The sequence below is a fragment of the Syngnathus typhle genome, linkage group LG2, assembly GCF_033458585.1.
Source record: "Syngnathus typhle isolate RoL2023-S1 ecotype Sweden linkage group LG2, RoL_Styp_1.0, whole genome shotgun sequence".
Lineage (NCBI taxonomy): Eukaryota > Metazoa > Chordata > Actinopteri > Syngnathiformes > Syngnathidae > Syngnathus > Syngnathus typhle.
Genome location: NC_083739.1, coordinates 10939208 through 10959462, shown reverse-complemented (window position 1 = coordinate 10959462; position 20255 = coordinate 10939208). Strand labels below are relative to the sequence as shown.

General features: G+C 44.3%; 3 protein-coding genes across 6 annotated transcripts; all 3 read left to right on the top strand.

The window, feature by feature from the left end:
* The first annotated feature begins 44 nt into the window (after positions 1-44).
* ahcyl1 (adenosylhomocysteinase-like 1) lies at positions 45-10532 on the top strand. 2 transcript variants are annotated; one of them, XM_061302072.1, is made up of 17 exons: positions 45-427; positions 4403-4517; positions 4631-4774; positions 5467-5567; positions 5638-5740; positions 5937-6031; positions 6098-6204; positions 6357-6473; positions 6540-6603; positions 6855-6943; positions 7172-7242; positions 7885-7979; positions 8060-8158; positions 8250-8318; positions 8618-8696; positions 9403-9523; positions 9611-10532. In XM_061302072.1, exons 1-17 carry the CDS (start codon positions 233-235, stop codon positions 9615-9617), a joined length of 1671 nt encoding a protein of 556 aa, XP_061158056.1. In that variant the 5' UTR covers positions 45-232; the 3' UTR covers positions 9618-10532. The 2 variants fall into 2 exon arrangements, with proteins under 2 accessions (XP_061158056.1, XP_061158064.1); XM_061302080.1 differs by lacking the exon at positions 45-427 and adding an exon at positions 2666-2826.
* A 327-nt stretch (positions 10533-10859) lies between these two features.
* Positions 10860-15752, top strand: LOC133169617 (glucose 1,6-bisphosphate synthase-like). Its single transcript, XM_061301961.1, has 12 exons — positions 10860-11094; positions 11961-12128; positions 12205-12311; positions 12562-12646; positions 12720-13000; positions 13495-13687; positions 13749-14027; positions 14117-14210; positions 14273-14402; positions 14506-14695; positions 14876-15009; positions 15410-15752. Exons 1-12 carry the CDS (start codon positions 10984-10986, stop codon positions 15510-15512), a joined length of 1875 nt encoding a protein of 624 aa, XP_061157945.1. The 5' UTR covers positions 10860-10983; the 3' UTR covers positions 15513-15752.
* Positions 15753-15885: 133 nt separating this feature from the next.
* Positions 15886-20184, top strand: LOC133169831 (coagulation factor VII). Of its 3 annotated transcripts, none has more exons than XM_061302298.1 (11): positions 15886-16148; positions 16807-16875; positions 16943-17121; positions 17190-17214; positions 17302-17415; positions 17601-17735; positions 17827-18119; positions 18508-18622; positions 18910-19106; positions 19457-19582; positions 19828-20184. In XM_061302298.1, exons 2-11 carry the CDS (start codon positions 16809-16811, stop codon positions 20068-20070), a joined length of 1494 nt encoding a protein of 497 aa, XP_061158282.1. In that variant the 5' UTR covers positions 15886-16148; positions 16807-16808; the 3' UTR covers positions 20071-20184. The 3 variants fall into 3 exon arrangements, with proteins under 3 accessions (XP_061158282.1, XP_061158299.1, XP_061158291.1); XM_061302315.1 differs by having other exon boundaries at positions 19856-19988; XM_061302307.1 differs by lacking the exon at positions 15886-16148 and having other exon boundaries at positions 16477-16875.
* Positions 20185-20255: the final 71 nt, after the last annotated feature.

Sequence of the window (20255 nt, the reverse complement as noted above, 5' to 3'; positions counted from 1 at the left end):
CCTCCCCGCGGAGATCAGCCTGCCTGCGCACCGATGCGATCGCAGCCTCCACTCGAACCGAGGAAGTGTCATCAAACAAAGTCGCTAAGACACAAAACAGCTTAATATTAACCTACAAAGTTAAATTGTTATTTTGAGGTGGGCCCACACGACCGCGCTTCTTCCTCCTTTCGGTAACCTCAACAGCTCAGCCCCTGCTCCCCGAAACGGGACACCATACTCGGCACATGAGATGAGCGACTCAACGGCGTCCGACGGAATGGTGGAGGTCAAACAAGGCACCAAGTACGTCAAGGAGACCGAGAACGTGGCGGAGAAATACTCGGCCTTGACTGTGAGCAAGAACAGCAGCGACGTGAATATGAACGTCGGGGAGATGCCCTCTGCCGCCTTCACCGCCGTTCCTACACTCAAGTCCGTCAAAAAGGTAAGGACGCTGCGACCTGACATCAGCCAGGGAGGAGGAGGCGCCGCCACCGCCGCATCATGAGGGGGGCAGACCGTATCCTGGCCGGGTTGATACTGCCGCAGTAGAGTTATATGATGCTAACATCATATGGGGAGCTACGAGGAATCCGTGGAACGAGTGGTTTGCACGTTTGGGGATGGGGGGTCGTGTTTGCGTGTTCTCCCTACGTGGGGGGTCTTCCTCCCACAGTTCAAAAACGCGTTAGCCTGTTAGCTTCATTAAAGAACACCGTGTTCACAAGTGTGACCGTGAGCGGCAAGGCTTTTTGGTGACTACTGAACGATTTTCAAAATATAATCTTTTTTCCACCTTGATTGCGATTATAATGCACATATTATTTTTCAAGTTCTTCTCATATATAGTATATATATTTATGTATAATTTAACAAACACAAGCAATAAATTACTCTATATACATACGTGCATTACTCTAAATCTATATACAATACTTTTTTTCTCTCTTATGTTTCTGTTGAAATAAATACATGAACCATTAATTAATTTGAAAGGATGAATAAATTAATCTGTATTGTGATGAAATTTATAATACATGAATGTGATCCACCACACAACTTTCAAAATTCTACCAAACAAACGTGGTGTAAACATAAGTCTGTAAATCATAAATTAGATCGTAATAATTTCATTATATTATAGCAAGGAACATTACGTCGGTACATACAATTTGCTTTTGCGAGCGACAAAATGATGCGGTGGGCCAGATTTGCCAAACTGTGAGGCAGATGTGCAGGGACACCAATACTATTGTACTGCTGCGTGGCATTTCAATTCATTCCAATAGGGAAAATGTGAGATTACAAGCCTGGTGTCGAATGTAATAAACTTTGTAAATCAAAGTTTATGCAAATAAAAAACAACTCCAAATAAATATAGGAACAAATAAGAAAGGGGAAAAAAAGAAGAGGCCAGCAGATATGTTTTGTAAATATTAATAAGTCAATTTGTGTTGCAGTATTAACAGTAGGGTTTTCAATTGATGGTGCATGAACCAATATTGTCATTCCAAGCAGGGTATGTTGTGTAACGGCTCCATGAGATGAAGACAGAAGGTCACTGACTCTCTCTGTCTCTCTCTCTCTCTGTCTCTCTCTGTCTCGCTCTCTGTCTCGCTCTCTGTCTCTGTCTCTCGCTCTCTCTCTCTCTCTGTCTCACACACACACGCACACACACACATATAAACACACAACACAAAGTTGGACAACTTGATTAAAACATTGGTTAAAAACACCCCAGTTTCATTCCTGCTTTACAGTACTTGGTCGGTATCAGACAGCGTTTTGTGGAAAGGCCTTGAAATATACAAAAATAGTCAAATAAGTCCCCTTGAAGCATATATGTACTCGCACATTCATTGTTTTTCTCCAGGCAGCGGGTGCCGGTTCAGTTGGACTTGAGCCTCTGGTGTGTATTCATAACAAAATGCTTTGTTGTCATAAGCTCTCTGCAGCATTCCAAACATCCAATATGTTTTTCTATCGGAACACAGTCCACATGTTGTTCTTATTGCCTGGCAGGTGAGCAGAACATGTTATCCTAATGGTTCTCAAACTGGGGTCCTCGGACCCTCATGGGGGGTCCAAGTTACTGCTTGGAGGAATGCAAAATAATTTGCAATAAATGATTACAGTCTAAAGCAGACAAACCAAATACTCCTCCCTATCTCCGATTTTATGCCGATTACAAGTTCGGATATGCTTGTGTCGTATCATCAGAGGTGCTGTTTTGTGCATCGTGACTCCTAAGCGTCAAGGCTTTTATTTGAAGACCTGGACAAATGGACAATGTGTTGATGTAAGACCGTCTGTTGGGTGACATCTGGGTGAGTAAGTCGCTAACACGGCCCGACAGAAGGACCAAGCCGAGCCAGTTTAAGTCTGCCACTTGCGCAGTAGTGATCACTAAGAAAACAACAAAAGGGATGAAAAGAGTAAGAGGTGAAGGAAAAAATGAATCATTTGATCCAATAAGGAAGCGTGGGAGGGATGAATGAAAAAAGAAAAGAAAGAAGAAGGGAGGAAGAAACAAAAAAGGGTGACAAAATGCTCTCTTTCCCTCGCTCTCCCTCGCTTATTCCTTCCCTCTGTCTCACCGTTGCTGTCTTTATTTCTCTCTTTCTTTATCTCTGTCTCTCTCTTTACCTCGCTGTCTTTACCGCTCCCTGTGTCCGCCTCTTTCCCTTGGCCATTGGAAATAAGGATGACAGGTGAAGGGTGCCTCCCACCCAGCTTTTCTGGGAGGGTTTCCCCGAGTTAGTATCACTGGCTCCACCAGGTGTTGAAATGTCACACGGAGGACGCAGAGGCAGGGAACAGGCAGAGATGGCGCACAGAGAAAGGGTGAGTGACCGCTAACAACCCAAATTCATCACACACATTTCGTCCCCAAGACCCAGACTTGATTTGTTCTCACACAGTTCTGGCAGATCGAAACATAAACATGGAACCTACCAAAGGATAGATTAGACTGTCTTCTTTCATCGGAAAATGTATTTCTACCATTTGTCATTCTTGAGGCAGCAGAATATTGCTAAATTTAACTGAAACGGAGAGTTTTGTTATAATATTTATTTCAACTTCAACTTTGACACCAATATTTATTTGCTTATATGACAACTTAAATATCTAAACAATACTTACTTCTCATAAAACAAACGAAAAACATTCTGGAAAAGCAATTATGATGGCAAAAACAGTGTCTTTCCAAGTATCAAATTATTTACAGTTTTAACATTTACCAAAAATATATGAACATTGTGCTATTCAGGTGCACATCATGGACATTTACCAACTGCTGCTGAATCCATTAGACATGGAAATATGTACATTATCCTAAAAACATTTTTTCACACACACGAGATATTTTCCGCATTACCGACTTGCATTTACATTTGTTTGTTCTTAGTTGCACGGCTACTTATTTATCTCCGCTAACTCAGTGCTTTTAGCTTCAGTGTGCAAGATGTAAAATACATACAAGTGGCAAAAACAATTAGTAATCTTGAAGTTGAAGGACATTACTAAAAGCATGAGGGAAATTTGTGCTTACCTCTTGACTTTGGGATTGAGAGGGACGTTTCTCCGCCACTGTCTGCCCATCTCGGGAAGAAATTCTTCATTTACAGTTAGGATCAAGCGTTACAAAAACAATTCGTTGCGAATCTCACCTGCTCAGTGGGATACGGACTGTTTCCACTTAATAAGTCCCCAGTTGGAGTCTATCAAAATATGAAAATTCACCCAAAATGGCTCCTTCAAACCAAAATGGTCGACCTCCGTGTCACTTTCAAGCATAGGTCCTCAAGACTTTTTGATATGTCCTGTTATGATAGACACATCCGCACAATTCCTTGTCGATGGGGTTCAAAAGCAGATTTTTTTTTTTAACTTTCTCGTGAGAACTACTGATAGAACTCAGAATTGGGTCCCATTTGAGCTAATTTCTTTGAAAGAGTTTGTCAAAGTACAAGCCCTTGTCACTGATGTGCTCCCGGATTTATGCGTCTTGTGTTGTGTCAACTCCACTGACCTGCATGTTGGTTTTTAGTGCAAACACATTCTATGGACATCGAAAATAAAGAGGAAATTTGACAACATTCCACAGTGAATGAAAAGAGTTGAAGAAAGTCATCGCTCAAGTCCTCTGGATATGTCCGCAAGCGAACAGGCTTATCCTTGCAAATGTTTTAAGAATTAAAAGGCTCAACAAACAATCTGGAGGTTTGTATTCATTTGCCGTAATACTGTTTTTTGGTTCACTTTCAAGACAAATTCTCCATAGCTGTGAGAACAAAAACAGGACATGGAACTGACACTCTATGACTGACTATGAACAAAACCTCTTGGAGACCATCGGAGTCTATTGTGAAAAAGTAAATTGGCAATTTTGTTGTGTTTTTTTCGCTCTCCCCTGTAGATCCAGTTTGCCAATGCAGAGGATAAACAGGAGTTCAGCAAATACCCGACCAAAGCTGGCCGCCGCTCCCTCTCTCGCTCCATCTCGCAGTCGTCCACAGACAGCTACAGCTCAGGTACCATTTCAACTTAGCAACTTTGCATCGCTCCTCTTCCATATCTGTAGTGTTAAGGTATGGCGCATGTGCTATTTATGATTTGGCTTCTTCTTGTTTTCTTCTTTTGCTAGCTGCGTCCTACACTGACAGCTCTGATGATGAAACATCCCCAAGAGACAAAGCTCAGGTCAACACTCAGGGCAGCAGCGACTTCTGCGTGAAGAACATCAAACAGGCCGAATTTGGCCGCCGTGAGATTGAAATTGCCGAACAAGGTACTTTTGGCAATTATTGCTCTTTTTTTAAAAGAATGGTGTGATTGCAAATGACAAAAATGATTGAAAAGAATACGATCAATTAAAACCTGTGCTAGTGGAGTGATGAGCTCATTTCCGTCACGATTGGTTTGAATGTTGGTTCTGGCCTTCCTGTGTGCCCTTTGTATTCTGTTTTCCACTGGGTACTTTGATTCCTTGTTAAGATTAATCAGCTGATGTATTAGTTTCAAAAATAGGGACCTGGGGCGGGGACTGATTTTTCTTTCTGTATTCAAGTCAGGTTTATTTCTATAGCCCTGAATCACAAGCAGTCTCAAAGGGCTTCACATATACATAACAAATTGACAATTATTCTCAAAGCATCCCCTGATCTTATACATATTAAAGTTGAACAAATACTACTATTCGCCAAAGTATCTTAAAACAAATGTTCTGGCTGTAATTGTAATGTCTTTACATCAGCCCCCCCAATTTTTTTTTTCATTCATTATATATTTTTTAAATTATTGGGCCCATTAACTTACTCCAACATAAGACGAGGTAATGAACCGCCCGCACCCCCGACACACACACAAGGTCGATTCTTGCAGATTTTTATCTCAGTTTTAAATTTAAACAAACATATTGGGGATGTTTCACCTTAACTCACATCATGACTGGCATCCAATCCATATTTTTGCTTCCTCCAGATATGTCGGCCCTCATTTCCCTGAGGAAGAGAGCGCAGGGTGAGAAGCCTCTGGCGGGGGCCAAAGTGGTGGGCTGTACCCACATCACGGCTCAGACGGCGGTAGGTCGCTGACTTTCTCGGCATCTTCACCAGTGTGTTTGTAATTTTGTTTATCGTGATCGCCTGTCAGGTGCTGATCGAGACCCTGGTGGCTCTGGGGGCTCAGTGTCGCTGGACCGCATGCAACATCTACTCCACCCAGAACGAGGTGGCTGCTGCTCTGGCCGAGACAGGTGAGGCACCCGATGTTCAAGCAGATGTTCCCACACTCCATCGGAAATGAACCCACACTTAGTATTATTAGTTTGACAAACACTTGGAGTTTATGGTACACATATCTGTGTGCTTGGAGCTTGACTATAATATTTTGGTGTGCTAAACCATCCAATGTCATTGGTCTTGATCCTCTTGGCATGTTACCTCCTGCAGGAGTGCCCGTGTTTGCCTGGAAGGGTGAGACCGAGGATGACTTCTGGTGGTGCATCGACCGCTGCGTCAACTTGGAGGGCTGGCAAGCCAATATGGTACCGCATGGTATGGTGTGGCTCGGTGCAGCGAGGAGACCTTCAAGTCCCATTGTTATTTTCCAGATTTTGGACGATGGCGGAGACTTGACACACTGGGTTTACAAGAAGTACCCCAGCGTGTTCAAGAAAGTGCGGGGCATCGTCGAGGAGAGCGTCACCGGTGTTCATCGGTGAGAATAGAAGTGAACATCATTTGAAAATTTAATGGCTCAAACACCTATTGTGAAGGTTGCCACTTCGCACGATCATATCAGACCACTTGCGACAACATTTGGAAGGAGAACCACTGCTGTAGATTTTTCATTGTGTGGCCATGGTGCAGACTCTACCAACTGTCCAAAGCCGGCAAGCTGTGTGTCCCGGCGATGAACGTGAATGACTCGGTCACCAAGCAGAAGTTTGACAACCTCTACTGCTGCCGTGAATCCATCCTGGACGGGTGAGTGTGAATGGACCGTCTGTCCGTCTAATAAATTCATTGTAATTCACTCTTTTTTTTTTTTAGCTTGAAGAGAACCACGGACATCATGTTTGGCGGCAAACAAGTGGTGGTGTGCGGTTATGGAGAGGTGATTTATTATTAGGAAATGATTATAATGTGTTTTACAGATGCATCTCTGTATATTGCTACAGTTCCTTTAATTAGAATGATTATGACTTTCATTAATAAAATTCAGTACGGTGAACGGGAAAAAGGCACTATTCTAGGGGAATGGAGACCAAGCTGTTGCAGATTGCAAGAGTCTAGAAATGACACCTCCTTTACTGAAAAGTTTTCCACCATATCAAATGTCTTGAGATGCTTCTGTATGTGATGTAGGTGGGCAAAGGCTGCTGCACAGCTCTGAAAGCCCTCGGAGCAATCGTGTGCATCACTGAGATCGACCCTATCTGCGCCCTGCAGGCGTGGTGAGTCCTGATTATTTTCCAAGTCTATTAAAGTTACTTTTGCTTTTTTGAGAAGTAGTTTCATAAGAGCTCGGAAAAGCTGCTATTTTGCTAACACTTACTGTGCTTTTGTAAACTAGCTGCTTTGCTTTCAAAGCCATGCTCTTAGTATAAGCCACTCATAAATCCTGGAATTACTGAGATTTCTTTTGAGTTGTTGAGAATGTTTGTGTAATCACACCCAATCAGCATGGACGGCTTCAGAGTGGTCAAACTGAGCGAGGTGATCCGGCAAATGGATGTGGTCATCACTTGCACTGGTAAGACGGCAGAAGAAAAAAAAAAGTTGTACAAAATGTTTTGGTAACTATTTAACCATCTTTTTATTTTGTGGGAGTCTCATTTTAACCTGTACACATTTTGTGGTACAGTCTGTAAAACTTGTTGGTTTTATTTACTAAACCTGATCCATTTTTTAGTAGTTTTAGTTTAATACCCACAACCTTTTGTTGGGGAGTAGATTGTCATGTCAGGTAATGGACTGGTCGCGCAAGTTATTATTGTTAACGCAAATTAATCTAAAAGTGAAAAAACCCCAAAGATTTTTGTTAACAAATTAAAATAAAAATGAGATTGCTTTAAAAAATTGTTTACTCCTCTTCTCCTCGTGAAGCCACTTCAGTATGGATGCCCTGTGAAAAAAATGTGGGCTGACGTAATATTTCAATTTGGGTCGGAATCTAGCATTACTGGCCGTACAGAAGATTAAACAGTTGTTTGGGAAGTGTAGTTTATTTTACTTCAATGCGCAATATTTAGGGTTTTTTATATCTTGCACTCCAAACCAAAAACTAACAAACCAACTCAGAAAACTATTTGAAACCAACTGAATTAAAAAAAAAAAGTCAAAATGAAACAAAAATCAACCTTCCAAATCTATTATCAAATGTTTGGTCCCGAAGGCAACAAGAACGTTGTCACCAGAGAGCAACTGGATCGCATGAAGAACGGCTGCGTGGTGTGCAACATGGGCCACTCCAACACGGAGATTGACGTGGTAACAAACGATTACATGTCTGTCCTGCGTTGTCTTGTTGAAGACCTCCTCGCTGACTCCGGTTGTCTCCGATCACGCAGGCCAGTCTACGCAGCCACGAGCTGACATGGGAGAGGGTCCGCTCGCAGGTGGACCACATCATCTGGCCTGATGGGAAGAGAGTTGTCCTGCTGGCTGAGGTGACAGACCTTTGGCAAAACTGCTTTTGAATGATTGCACTACTCATCGTGTTAGTGGTGGCCATCTTGGTTTGTTTGTGTTCTCTCTTAGGGTCGCCTGCTTAATCTGAGCTGCTCCACAGTGCCCACCTTTGTGTTGTCCATCACCGCGACCACTCAGGTCCGTCCCGGTGTGCCCGCTGTGCTTTCAAGTGTGCATACAATTATCATCTAAGTCCACGTTACAGATACAAGGACGGTGCCCTGCTGGGAAATGTGAAAATCTGTGCATCATTGACGCTCATATGATGTTTTGTACTGTAAGCACGTATAAATGACACAAGATAGCAGCCAGGCTTCCCTGTATAGTTTAATTACTGGGGCCAGTCATTTTTTCCCCCCATGTCATGTTTCAGGCTCCCTACACAACACATTATGAGCACTCTCTCTCGCTCTCACATGTGATTTGTTTGCTTGCAGGCTCTGGCCTTAATCGAGCTGTTCAACGCTCCAGAGGGACGTTACAAGCAGGATGTGTATCTCCTGCCCAAGAAAATGGGTAATGTGTTTTCTCCACTTGACAAAGCAGAACATGGTGTACCCCATACATCGTATTTTGCATACGTGGGCAACGTATGGCCACATCAGGCTCACCAACAATCTCAGACCGGCCGTCACAGTGACCACAAAGTCACAGTAAACGTAAAATATTCAGTTGTTTTATTTGGGAAATTGTGCTTTTATTTGATGTGCACGTGCGGATCCTAATTTAACCAATCCCAGGTAGCAAGCAAGAGCTTGCGTTTTCCGACTTTCCGATTCTTCTATTTTTCAAACATGACAACAGTGGTCCTAATAATAGCAGCACCATTCTCATTTCCTGCACGGTGGAGTGAAAAGGGCCAAGAGGATTTGGCCCGATAATAACATTAATCTACACATTCCTATCCTGTATGTTTTGGGTTTATTCTAAATCATCACTGTAAATCACTATAGATCACCCCCATTAATACTTCCCACTTATCTGTATATTGGGGATTCCTGACAAGGAACAGTGAATGAGCTGGCGCTTGGTGCACAAAACAATGTCATTTAAACAACATATATAATACTGTCAGAAAAAGTACATGCCGTGAACGCAAAAGTCAAGATAAAAGGTAAAAGAGGCCATGTAAACAAATCATAGTTTTTATACAAATAGAGTGAAATTGGATTTGACTATTGGGCATATCCCCCACTGTGACGATGTTCCTCTTTCCCGGCAGACGAGTACGTGGCCAGTTTGCATCTTCCCAACTTTGATGCTCACCTCACAGAGCTCTCTGACGAGCAGGCCAAGTATATGGGCCTCAACAAGAACGGCCCCTTCAAGCCCAACTATTACAGGTACCATGTATTCCTATATTGTACCCTACAGCATGTGGTGCTGATTTGATTTTACAACAGTGCAATCATGCTGTATTTTGTCTTCAGGTATTAATGGGAAGGCCTGCTGCTGTTTGGCTGAAATGAAAAGAGATATCTATTTTATTTGATGAATTGCTACCAAATGGATGACTTATTGTACTTATGTATCCTAAATAGTACATCAGGCATAGCTTTAAAAACAAATTGTATAATCAGCCAGCATGTTTATTGTCGTGTCAAATATGTAAACAAAAGCTTAATTGCATGCACTGTTTGCAGCTATGGCGTTTTACTTATTTATTTTATATGAATACATGACCTCAAAGGTACTACCCAGTCCCCCTTATTTAATGCAGCAAATTGATATGGAACTGTTCCAGATCAGTCCTCAATAAATCCAGAACATTTTACTCTAGGAACAACCGCAAGCTTAATGTTGATACATAATGGAATAGACAGGCTAATGAATAGCATCGATAGTTGCAGTGCTATAAATATGGAAGCAACGGATATTGGAAAACAAATGGTGGAGAAACCTATGTGGACAAACCAAATCACAACAATTATAGGCATACATTCTTTATCCTCTAGGAATAGCTACATCTAGATAAACAAACTGGGAACCAAACCTCCATCATCGGGTTTTAAATGAACATTTTAAGGCTTATTGCATGCGGCAATGTTTCTATTTCTATATTATGCCAGTATGCTAGCCTGTAGGTCACATCTACATTTTTCTTTTGTTGCTATCTCCTGAATGAATTTGCTAGTCACTCGCTGATCATGTTAAGTCTTTCTGAATCGCTACCATGTCTATGTTTGAATCGACCCGTTGAAAACATTGATTTGTCCTTTGTAATGTAATCTGAGATAGCATGTTTTGTGTCTAACATGATTGTCTGTTTGTTGTCACCGTGCATTCAGTCAGCAATAACACATTTGTCGGCAGAGAAGAGTGCATCTTCAAATAAAGCTGCATAAAAAGAGAGATTGAATGTTTATTTTAAACAAGGAGTACAAAAACACAATTGCTAAATAAATATTCTCCCTTTCATAAACATTGAGTACTGTTGGTCCAAAAAATAGTCGGAAAAAGTACTGTAACTATTTAAAGTTGATGCTTGCGCTTGACTTATTCTGGAATAACTCATTAGTAATATTTAAGCATTTGGCTGTTTCATAACCATTGCTTTTAACATCTTAAAACTGCACGTACTTGAAAATATTAAATTATGATGAAGCCAAACGTTTTGGGGATTCTCTTACTTTGAAAGCCATAGTCTTTTGTTTTGAAAGACAACCGGAAGCAGCGGTGACATAAAAAGACTTGACTGCCCAACTTTTTTTTGTGACGGGGCTCATCAGTCAGCTTCAACCTTAGCAATAGCATTAGCAGCAATACCACGGTAACGTCGTCTTAATGGCAGTTTCGAGTCAGCATGGGCGACGCTGAGCAGGGCGACGGAGCCACGGAGGCCGAGCAGAGGCCACCGAGTAGCGGAGATGATAAGGTGGACGAGGCGCTGCGGCGCTGGATGCGCTGGGACAAGGTGAGCTTTGACCTAAAAAAATCATCCGCCCCGCCCGTCAATCACAGTGTACAGTTTGATTGACTGCTCCTTTCGCTCTACTGACAAGCTTCATGAGTCACGTGTGCTGCATTGTTGACAAAAACAAAAAGGTGAGGAGAAAGTTGTCATGTGCTCCTTCATCTAAAACTAAAGCGTCTGTCAAGAAAATCGGTAAAGCCGAATCACTTACCTGAACGTGCTCAATAAGAAGGTATGATTATTTTAATGACATTGATTAAACCAGTGCATCACAACGGACGCATATGACAAATGGCGACTTATGAATGGACTGACTGAAGGTGTGCTGTGCAAACCTTCTCTGTGGAAGATTCTACATTTTGTCTTTGAAAGTACGCGAACCTTCTGGAAAGTTCCCGGAAATCAAGTCAAACCTCATATGATAAATGGCGTGAACTCTGATGACCTTCAGTGTAAATGTCATCTGTAGCCTCACCCGTCACTTGAGACCACACACATATGACCCCCCCCCCCCACACACACACACACAAACAAACAAACACGCTCATAGACACTACACGACCTCTCCCACACGAATATAGTGAACATGATGACAACACATACACACTTTTACACAGAGGCAACCTGATCACATGCAGACAAGTCATATCCAGTTACAAATACACACGGGTAACATGACGATGTACGCACACGCACATTTAAATAAGGGTGTACTATGCAGTAGTTTTTGTAAATATTTTATTTTCCTATTTAAACCAAACAAGGAAAGCACTGGTTGCCTAAGTGCCGCATTTTGGGTTGAGTTAAGTGACAAAAGGAATGCAGCTATGGTAAACAACAAACGTGTGTGCATTTGTGTTTGTCAGAACGAGAGGACTCGGGCGCAAGCAGTTGCCTTGCTCGGGTCAGTGAGCGTATCTGAGCTGCAGCACCGGTTCTGCTCCACATTGACTTTTGGCACTGCCGGACTGAGAGCGCCAATGGGAGCAGGGTTTAACCGCATTAATGACCTCACCGTCATCCAGTCCACACAGGTCAATATGTTTGTTTATATAGTATGCAATATGTATGTTTTTTGTTTGTGTTTATGTTCATGTGTTTGTGTGGCAGGGGTTGTGCGCCTACCTGCTCAAGTGTGTTCCAGATGCAGAGCGCAGAGGCGTAGTGGTGGGGTTTGACACCAGGGGGCAGCCGGAGATCGGCTGCAGCAGTCAATGGTGATTACAACTGCAGTGCATGTTGTTGAAACAGCGTATTTACTCCTGTGGTGAACAGCTTCTATACTAGTTTAGGCATGGAAACGTCAAGTTTGTGTTGCCATGGAAATATCACTTTCACTGTGGCATAGTGCTATGGAAGCAACAGTTACTGCTCAATGTTGCCATACGTAGAAACAGCATTGTTATGCCTAACTCACCACGGGTGCAGAACAGCTGCCAACCACCCACGCACAACTACCTGTTTTAGGCTGGCGTCACTGACGGCGGCCGTGATGCTAAGCAGAGAGGTCAGGGTGCATCTCTTCTCTAGCTATGTGCCAACGCCGTATGTGGTAAGCAGACGTGACATTATTTTTGGTGGCAGGGATGATGTGTGTATGCATGACGACGTGTTGTGTATTGCAGCCCTTTGCCGTCAAGGAGCTGGGCGCGGCGGCGGGCGTGATGATCACTGCGTCTCACAATCCCAAAGAAGACAATGGCTACAAGGTGTACTGGTCTAACGGCGCTCAGGTGACGGCGCCTCACGACAGTGCCATCCTGGCGAGCGTGAAGGAGCATCAGGAGCCCTGGAGTGTTGCCTGCTGGGACGTCACGTTGGCACAGCGCAGCCCGCTGAGGAGTGACCCGCTGAGGCACGTGGACGCCGCCTTCATGTGCGCCGTCGCTAACCTTTGCTGGCACAGGTGAGAGGGGTTGTTAAGGAAAAGCAAATTTATTGTTGTTCTTATGGAAACGGTACATTTGATGTTGCGTATCTTGTCATGGATATGGCACTTCTACTGTTGTTGCCAAGGTGACGTCACACTGTGTGTTGCCATGGAAATGTCACTTCTGTTGTCATAATCTCATTCAAAAGTGCATGTGTCACTATGCAAACCGCATTTATAGTTGTTGCTTTGAAAACTGCACATTTACTGTGGCACGTGTTGCCACAGAACAAGCACGTACTTTGTTGCCATGGAAACAGCACATTGTGTTGCTATGAAAACAGCAATTTTCCTCATATGTGTTGCAATGACAACTACATATTTTCGTTGTTTCCATAGCAACATGACATTCACAGCAGTCTGTGTTGCTATGGAAATGGCACATTGGTGTCGTTGCAAAAACAACACATTTACAGTCTAGATGTTGCTGTGTGAGGGGATGGTGTCAAGTGTCATGCACATGCATGCAGGGAGGTGAATTCCAGATGTCCCCTCAAGTTTGTGCACTCATCTTTCCACGGTGTTGCACATGACTTCGTACAACGAGCCTTTGCCACCTTCGGGTTCCATTCGCCGCCCATTGCAGTCCCCGAGCAGAAAGACCCTGATCCTCAATTTCCAACTGTGCACGTTCCCAACCCCGAGGAGGGTCACTCCGTCTTGGTAAGACACCAACTTTGTCTTCCTTTTCTTCCTCTTCTTTTTCCTACCTTTTCATTTCCAGGAGCTGTCTTTCCGTCTGGCTGAACGTGAGCACGCCTCCGTGGTCCTGGCCACCGATCCAGATGCCGATCGTCTAGCGGTGGCGGAGCTAAGCGACAGCGGTGAGTGGAAGGTTTTCTCGGGAAACGAGCTGGCGGCCCTGCTCGGGTGGTGGATGTTGTCGTCGTGGAAGAGCAGGTGTGGCGACAGTGCCGACCTACGGGATGTCTACATGCTCACCACCGCCGTCTCCTCCAGGATCCTCCACGCACTCGCCCGCCAGGAAGGATTCCACGTGGAGGTGAGTCTGACACCAGTATTGTACTATACTAGAAATACAGGAATAACATAAAAAGAAAGAAGTAAAATATATATTTTTTTTGTCAACAGGAAACACTTCCCGGCTTCAAGTGGATCGGCAACAGAATTCAGGAGCTCAGAGCAGAGGGAAAGACCGTCTTGTTCGCCTTCGAGGAGTCAATTGGTATTCCCCAACGCCATTCCGCCGCCGTCATCATGCCGGCCTGATGTATGACATGCACGCAGGCTTCCTGTGCGGCAGTCTGATTCCTGAGAAGGACGGAGTGAGCACAGCTGTCGTGGTAGCGGAGATGGCCGCCTACCTCCATGACAGGAAGCTCAATCTCCAGCAGCAGCTGCACAACATCTACCGCATGTGAGGAGACACCAGCTTCATGTGTAGACATACATGAACTTCCTGCGTGCACTCGCATCTCATTCCTGTATGCGATGGCCGTGTGTGAACTTTCTTTGCACAGGTACGGTTATCACATGTCGCGGACATCTTATGTCATCTGCAACGACGGCGTCACCATCTGCCGCATCTTTGCTCGCATCAGAGACTTTGATGGTAGCAGCTCGTATCCGGACGCCTGCGGCGGCGTACGCGTCGTCCACGTGAGAGACGTCAACACGGGATACGACAGCAGCCAGGCAGACGGCCGTTCGGTAGCACACCTCCTGACTCCCTGCTTTCCTCTCGTCTCACCCTTCCCCTTCTTGATTCCACTTTCTTTTCCCTTCTTGCAATTTCTTCTGCTTTCTTTCCTCTCTTTTTCTCCTCTTCCTTTCTCCATCCTTATAGTCGTCACACTTGCCGTTTAGTCTTTCCCTGTTTTCTCGGCTCAGGTACTTCCCGTGAGCAGGAGTGGTCACATGATCACATTCACGCTGGAGAACGGTGTCGTGGCCACGCTGAGGACGAGCGGCACCGAACCCAAAATCAAAATTTACACTGAACTGTGCGCCACGCCGGGAACCAGGTCATATGATTCTTATTTGTTTATTTATTTATTTTGTTCATCTGTCAACTAAACACGGATTCTGGATTTAAAAAATTCATGCCCCCATATAGCATTTTGATGCAAATGAGGCGATGGTTTCATTCCACAAAAGTCTATATAATATTAACATTAAGCAGTTTGAACATTAACAATGTGCTTGAATACACGTGCAAGTTAAATACAACTGAACTGCACCTAAAACAATGGCACCGCATTTCAAAATAGAAAAACTATTTAAAGGCACTCTAACATTATGCACAGCTTGAAATTTATCACTATGCCCAACTAGTTAAATAATATCAAAATAATATCAAAGGATCAGTATGTGACCGTGTGACTAATCAGAGTGTGACATTGCTTCTTGTGGACTGCATTGCAGTGAGGTGTCTAACCTGGAGGTGGAGCTTCAGAAGGCGACTGAGGCGCTGCTGCGTGACTTCCTGGAGCCTGAAAAAAACAAATTAATTCGCCCTGCTGTCTAGCCGCACACCCCCTTCATAATGTCACTTCCTGTTCTGTTCCATTGACTACCTAAAGAATCAAATGGCAAAGCTTGAAGTTGTTACGGTTGAGGTGACAAATCCAAAGTGAATGTTTACATGCATGGAGATTGAAAAGATGGACGATAGCTTTATTTATTTTTCTAATGTTGCTGCTTCGGTTGTTCATGAACATTTCGTGTTCCGTAATAAAACTGGCTTTAAAGTCAAAGACTAAAATAATGTTTGTAGTTTCAGTCATTTTGATTTAGTAGACAGCACAAATTTGGTTGCAAAACATTTTGTGGCAGAAGAGAGGAACACGTGAGAGTCCTGCTACTGAGGTCTGCCATAATGTTTTACTTTTCCTATTTTTATACTGTGTTTTTTAGTTAACTTTAGGAAAGGTCAACTTTCCGTGTGAAAGGGTTTTTCATTGCAATCAATTGTCAAAATGGCTCAAAGGGGACTCGGCCGATATCAAGAATTGATTTGTCTCAAATATGTGTCACTTGAGTCAATTATGCAGATGGCGTCATGTCCAAGCACATCAATATTTGAGTTGTGGTTAAAGATCAACGGAGCCGCCATTTTAACTCCAAAGTAACGCAAACTGTCAACCATCGTCCTCAGCACCAGGTAGGTCTGCCGTTATGCTGACTTGTGTTATACGTGTTCATGATGTACCGCATTTACTGATCTCTTCATGTGTTGTTCTACCAAATAAATAATGTCGAACATATGTGGTTCAGAAACTAGATGTATTATGGTTGTTAGTAGTAGTGAATTTTAGTTCTCACTTGTTTTTGAGTGGATTTGTTATAGGCCAGGGAGCCCAAGTCAACATCCAGGGTGAGCTGAACAAATGCCTCTGGGACCAAACACTAATTTCGGTCTTCTTTTCATTAAAATTCAAGACAAGGCTTTGATTCAGTGGTTTAATGTCTATGTGAGAAAGCATCCTGTTTGCTCAGTGGGACATAGAACTGTCATCTGCTCTCTTAAGATGGAACACAGGGACAGTAAATGCTCAGGTCTTTGCGAATTCCAAATTAAACTCTTCAAGTCTGCATGTAAGAAGTAGATTGTGGATGATAAAGATCCCATCCCCTATGTTTCTTCTTGGTGACTCGGCCTATCCCTTGCTTAAAGAAGTTTTAAGTGATGGGTCCACACCTCGGGAGCAAAACTTAGGGCTATGTTTGGGTTGGCCACGTAAACAAATCTCAGTGACTGCAGTGAGGCTGAAGGCAAGAGGTTGAGAGCGGTAATGAAATATCCCGACCCTATTTTGCAGACATGTTGAAATCTATCACCACGACAACCACAATACTGCTGCTCAGCGCCGTCCTGGTGGAGAGCACAGGTGAGCCACGCTCGCTTGTCGCTCAGCCCCTGTTGGTGCTAATACCAGTGTTTTTCGCCTGCGGCAGTGTTCTTGCAACGAGACTCGGCCGAGCAGATCCTGCGCTCAGCTGCCGTCACCAGGAGGCGGCGAGCAAATTCCAATACGCTGGAGGAGCTTTTTCCCGGTGACCTGGAGCGGGAATGCTACGAAGAACGTTGCTCCCAGGAGGAGGCCGCCGAGATCTTCCAGTCGCAGGAGAAGACGGTGAGGCCCGCTTTCTTGACTCAGGACACTGCTGTGATATGCTGTTATATGCTGCTTTATCTCGCCAGCTGGAGTTTTGGTTCCGGTACACCAGTGAGTCCACCTCGTCCCAGGAAGCAATGACGTGAACGAGAACTAAAGAGTTCCCGCCAGAGTAAACAGGAAGTTGTTCTTCCGCAGACTTCAATCCATGTGCGACCAATCCGTGTGTCAATGGTGGGAAGTGCACGCTGGAGCGGGAAGACTTCCTGTGTCTGTGCCCGCCCCGTTACCACGGCAGCACCTGCCAATTGGGTAACCCTGGCGATTGCTCACCTTGCCTATTCACCTCTTTGCAATGTTTGTGTGTGTGTGCGTAAACATTTATGTGTGTACATTTGTTTCTCTATATACGTATGTAGTATGTGTGTGTGCATTTATGTTCATGCATATGCAAATGTACCAGTGTGTAAGTGTCAAAGTGTATTGTGTGCCTGTAGAGGTGTCATCATGTACCTATAGAAATGGTGGCTGCCTGCAGTACTGTACAGACTTGCCAGAGGGCGCTGGTGTTCAGTGTGGATGTGCTGAAGGTTTCAAACTGGAGTCTGATGGACAAAGGTGTTCAAAGACAGGTAACGCCCACATCAGTGACATCACTTACTCTGTCTACAGACATGTACACACAATAAAACTAAATATGGTTCGTCTTCTGCATGTGCTCAGTGGCCTTTCCATGTGGCAGCCAGCAGGTGGAAAGGTTGCATCGAGGTCGCGCCCTCTGGGACCTCTCGGATGATGCCAACTTCACGGCAGAAACAGGCATTATTTTGGATTATGCTAATTTTACTGTTGAAACGGACGCCATCTTGGAGGACACCAATGTCACAATGGAAATGGACACCATCTTAGATGACAGTCAAGACATAGGCTTCAACTGGACGGAATTTACAGATGAGCGTCTCAATCCTCGCATTGTGGGAGGAGCCTTGGAGAAACTGGGAGGTAGTCCCTGGCAGGTAAGGACACATCGAGGATAGGAAGGGTTCCATTTGGAGGATTTAAAGAATTAAGTTTCCAGGACAGGAAGAATTCTGTTACGCTTATAGAAAGAATGTGGTTTGTACGGGAAGTGTCACATTCAGTGGATGAGAAGAGTTCAATGAGTTCCATTTCCGGGAAGGAAAGAGATTGGTTTTGAAAGATAAAGAGTTTCGACTCAGTTCTGTTTCAAGTATGGGAAGAGATATTCATTTAAGTTCTGTTTCAAGAATGGAAGCTCTTGGTTTCCAGAGGGAAAACATTCTGTTTTTGGCAAGGCATGCGAAAAGTTCCGTCTCCAGTTAAAAATCAAGACTTACTTTAGATGTACAGCATGTGACTTACGCCCACCTGTGCTGCCTTCAGGTGCTCATCCGTCGTGCTGATGGCTATGGATTTTGCGGAGGAACCCTGGTGTCAGATCGCTGGGTGGTCTCAGCTGCACACTGCTTCCAGCAGACTGCTGACCATGTCACCATAGGTGAGGTGACACACTTATCCTAGCATGTAGCATTAACACGAGCTGACACCATGATGGACCCCACATGTCTTCAATAGTGTCGATATGTTACCTATATTGAGGCAATATGTTAGTCACAGTGTTAGCTCAATTCAGGCTATGTGTTATTGACAATGTTACATAATTCTTTAACATATGTGTTAGCCACAGGCTAGGTACTGTATATTAAAAATAGGCACTGGTTAGTTCTATTTAATTAGCACAGGTTTTCTATATTCAAGCTATGTATGTTGCTGTTCTGCCTAAAGGCGACTATGACAAGAAGCGTCGTGATCCCGGCGAGCAGAAGATTCCTGTCAAGCAAGTTGTGCTTCATCCTTACTTTCATGAATTCACCATGGACAGCGACGTCGCTTTGCTCCATCTCGCTCGACCTGTTGTCAGGGGGCCCACCGCCATCCCCGCATGCTTGCCGGACCACCACCTTTCCAAATACCTGCTAAAGGTGGGTGCACATCAATATGCTTAACTTCACCACATCGTTATCACACTTCGACCTTCCTGTATGGAGTTTGCATGTTTTCCACAGGCATGCATGGGTTTCCTCATTGTAGGCCGATTGAGCACTCCTAATTGTCTGTAGAAGTGAGCGTGAACAGTATGTGTGCCCTGCGATGGACTGGTGACCATTTCGGGGTGTACCCCGCCTACTGCCCATAGACAGCTGGGATGGGCTCCAGTACATCCGCAACTTTTGTGAGGAAAAGCGGAAATGAATGATTGGATGGCTGGACTTTAATTACATGTTTTGATCACGTTTTTCAGGTTTAAATATGCCATCTCTTCATTTCACAGGAGGACAATCGGGGCCTAGTAACAGGGTGGGGGGCCACACAGTACCTGCGCCGATCCTCCCGATTCCTCAGGAAGGTGGCGCTTCCAGTGGTCAACCACCACCTCTGCAGAAATTCTACGAAGCAGGTGAGCATTACCTCGCATTGTTAGCAGCATGCTGATAGCCTGTCACCAGAGATGGGAAAATCAGGTCCAGAAAGTAAAAACCCTGCCACATTCTGGGTTTAGCCACAGATGCTTCTACTGAAACGAGAGTGAACAAAGCAAGCTAGTTGATACGTAGAAGCACTTGTGGTAAAAGCTAAAATGTGGCAAGGTTTTTACTTTGTTGACCTGTATTCCCCATCTCTGCTTTTCACCACCCCATACAGGTAATCACGGACAACATGTTCTGCGCAGGCTACGTAGACACTGGCTTGGATGCGTGCAGCGGGGACAGCGGTGGTCCCTTCGTAGTCCACTACCGCGGAACCTGGTTCCTGACAGGTGTGGTTAGCTGGGGTGAGGGCTGTGCCAGCAGTGGCAAATATGGCGTCTTCACCCGCTTGGGAAACTTCCTCAGCTGGATCAAGATCACCATGGACAGGGTGGACCGGAATGCCACACACAACTGAGCATGGTTTTCCTTTATTGGTTGGATGGAAGAAGTGGGTCCGGCCAAGTGTGTATGTTGTGGTTGTGAATATGTGTACAGTGAAATACAGATTGCAGTATTTTAGACATTTTAATCTTCTAACATTCTAATTGCTAATGTTTGAGTTGTTGTAGTGCTACACCTCAGTGATTTCAGAACGCTAAC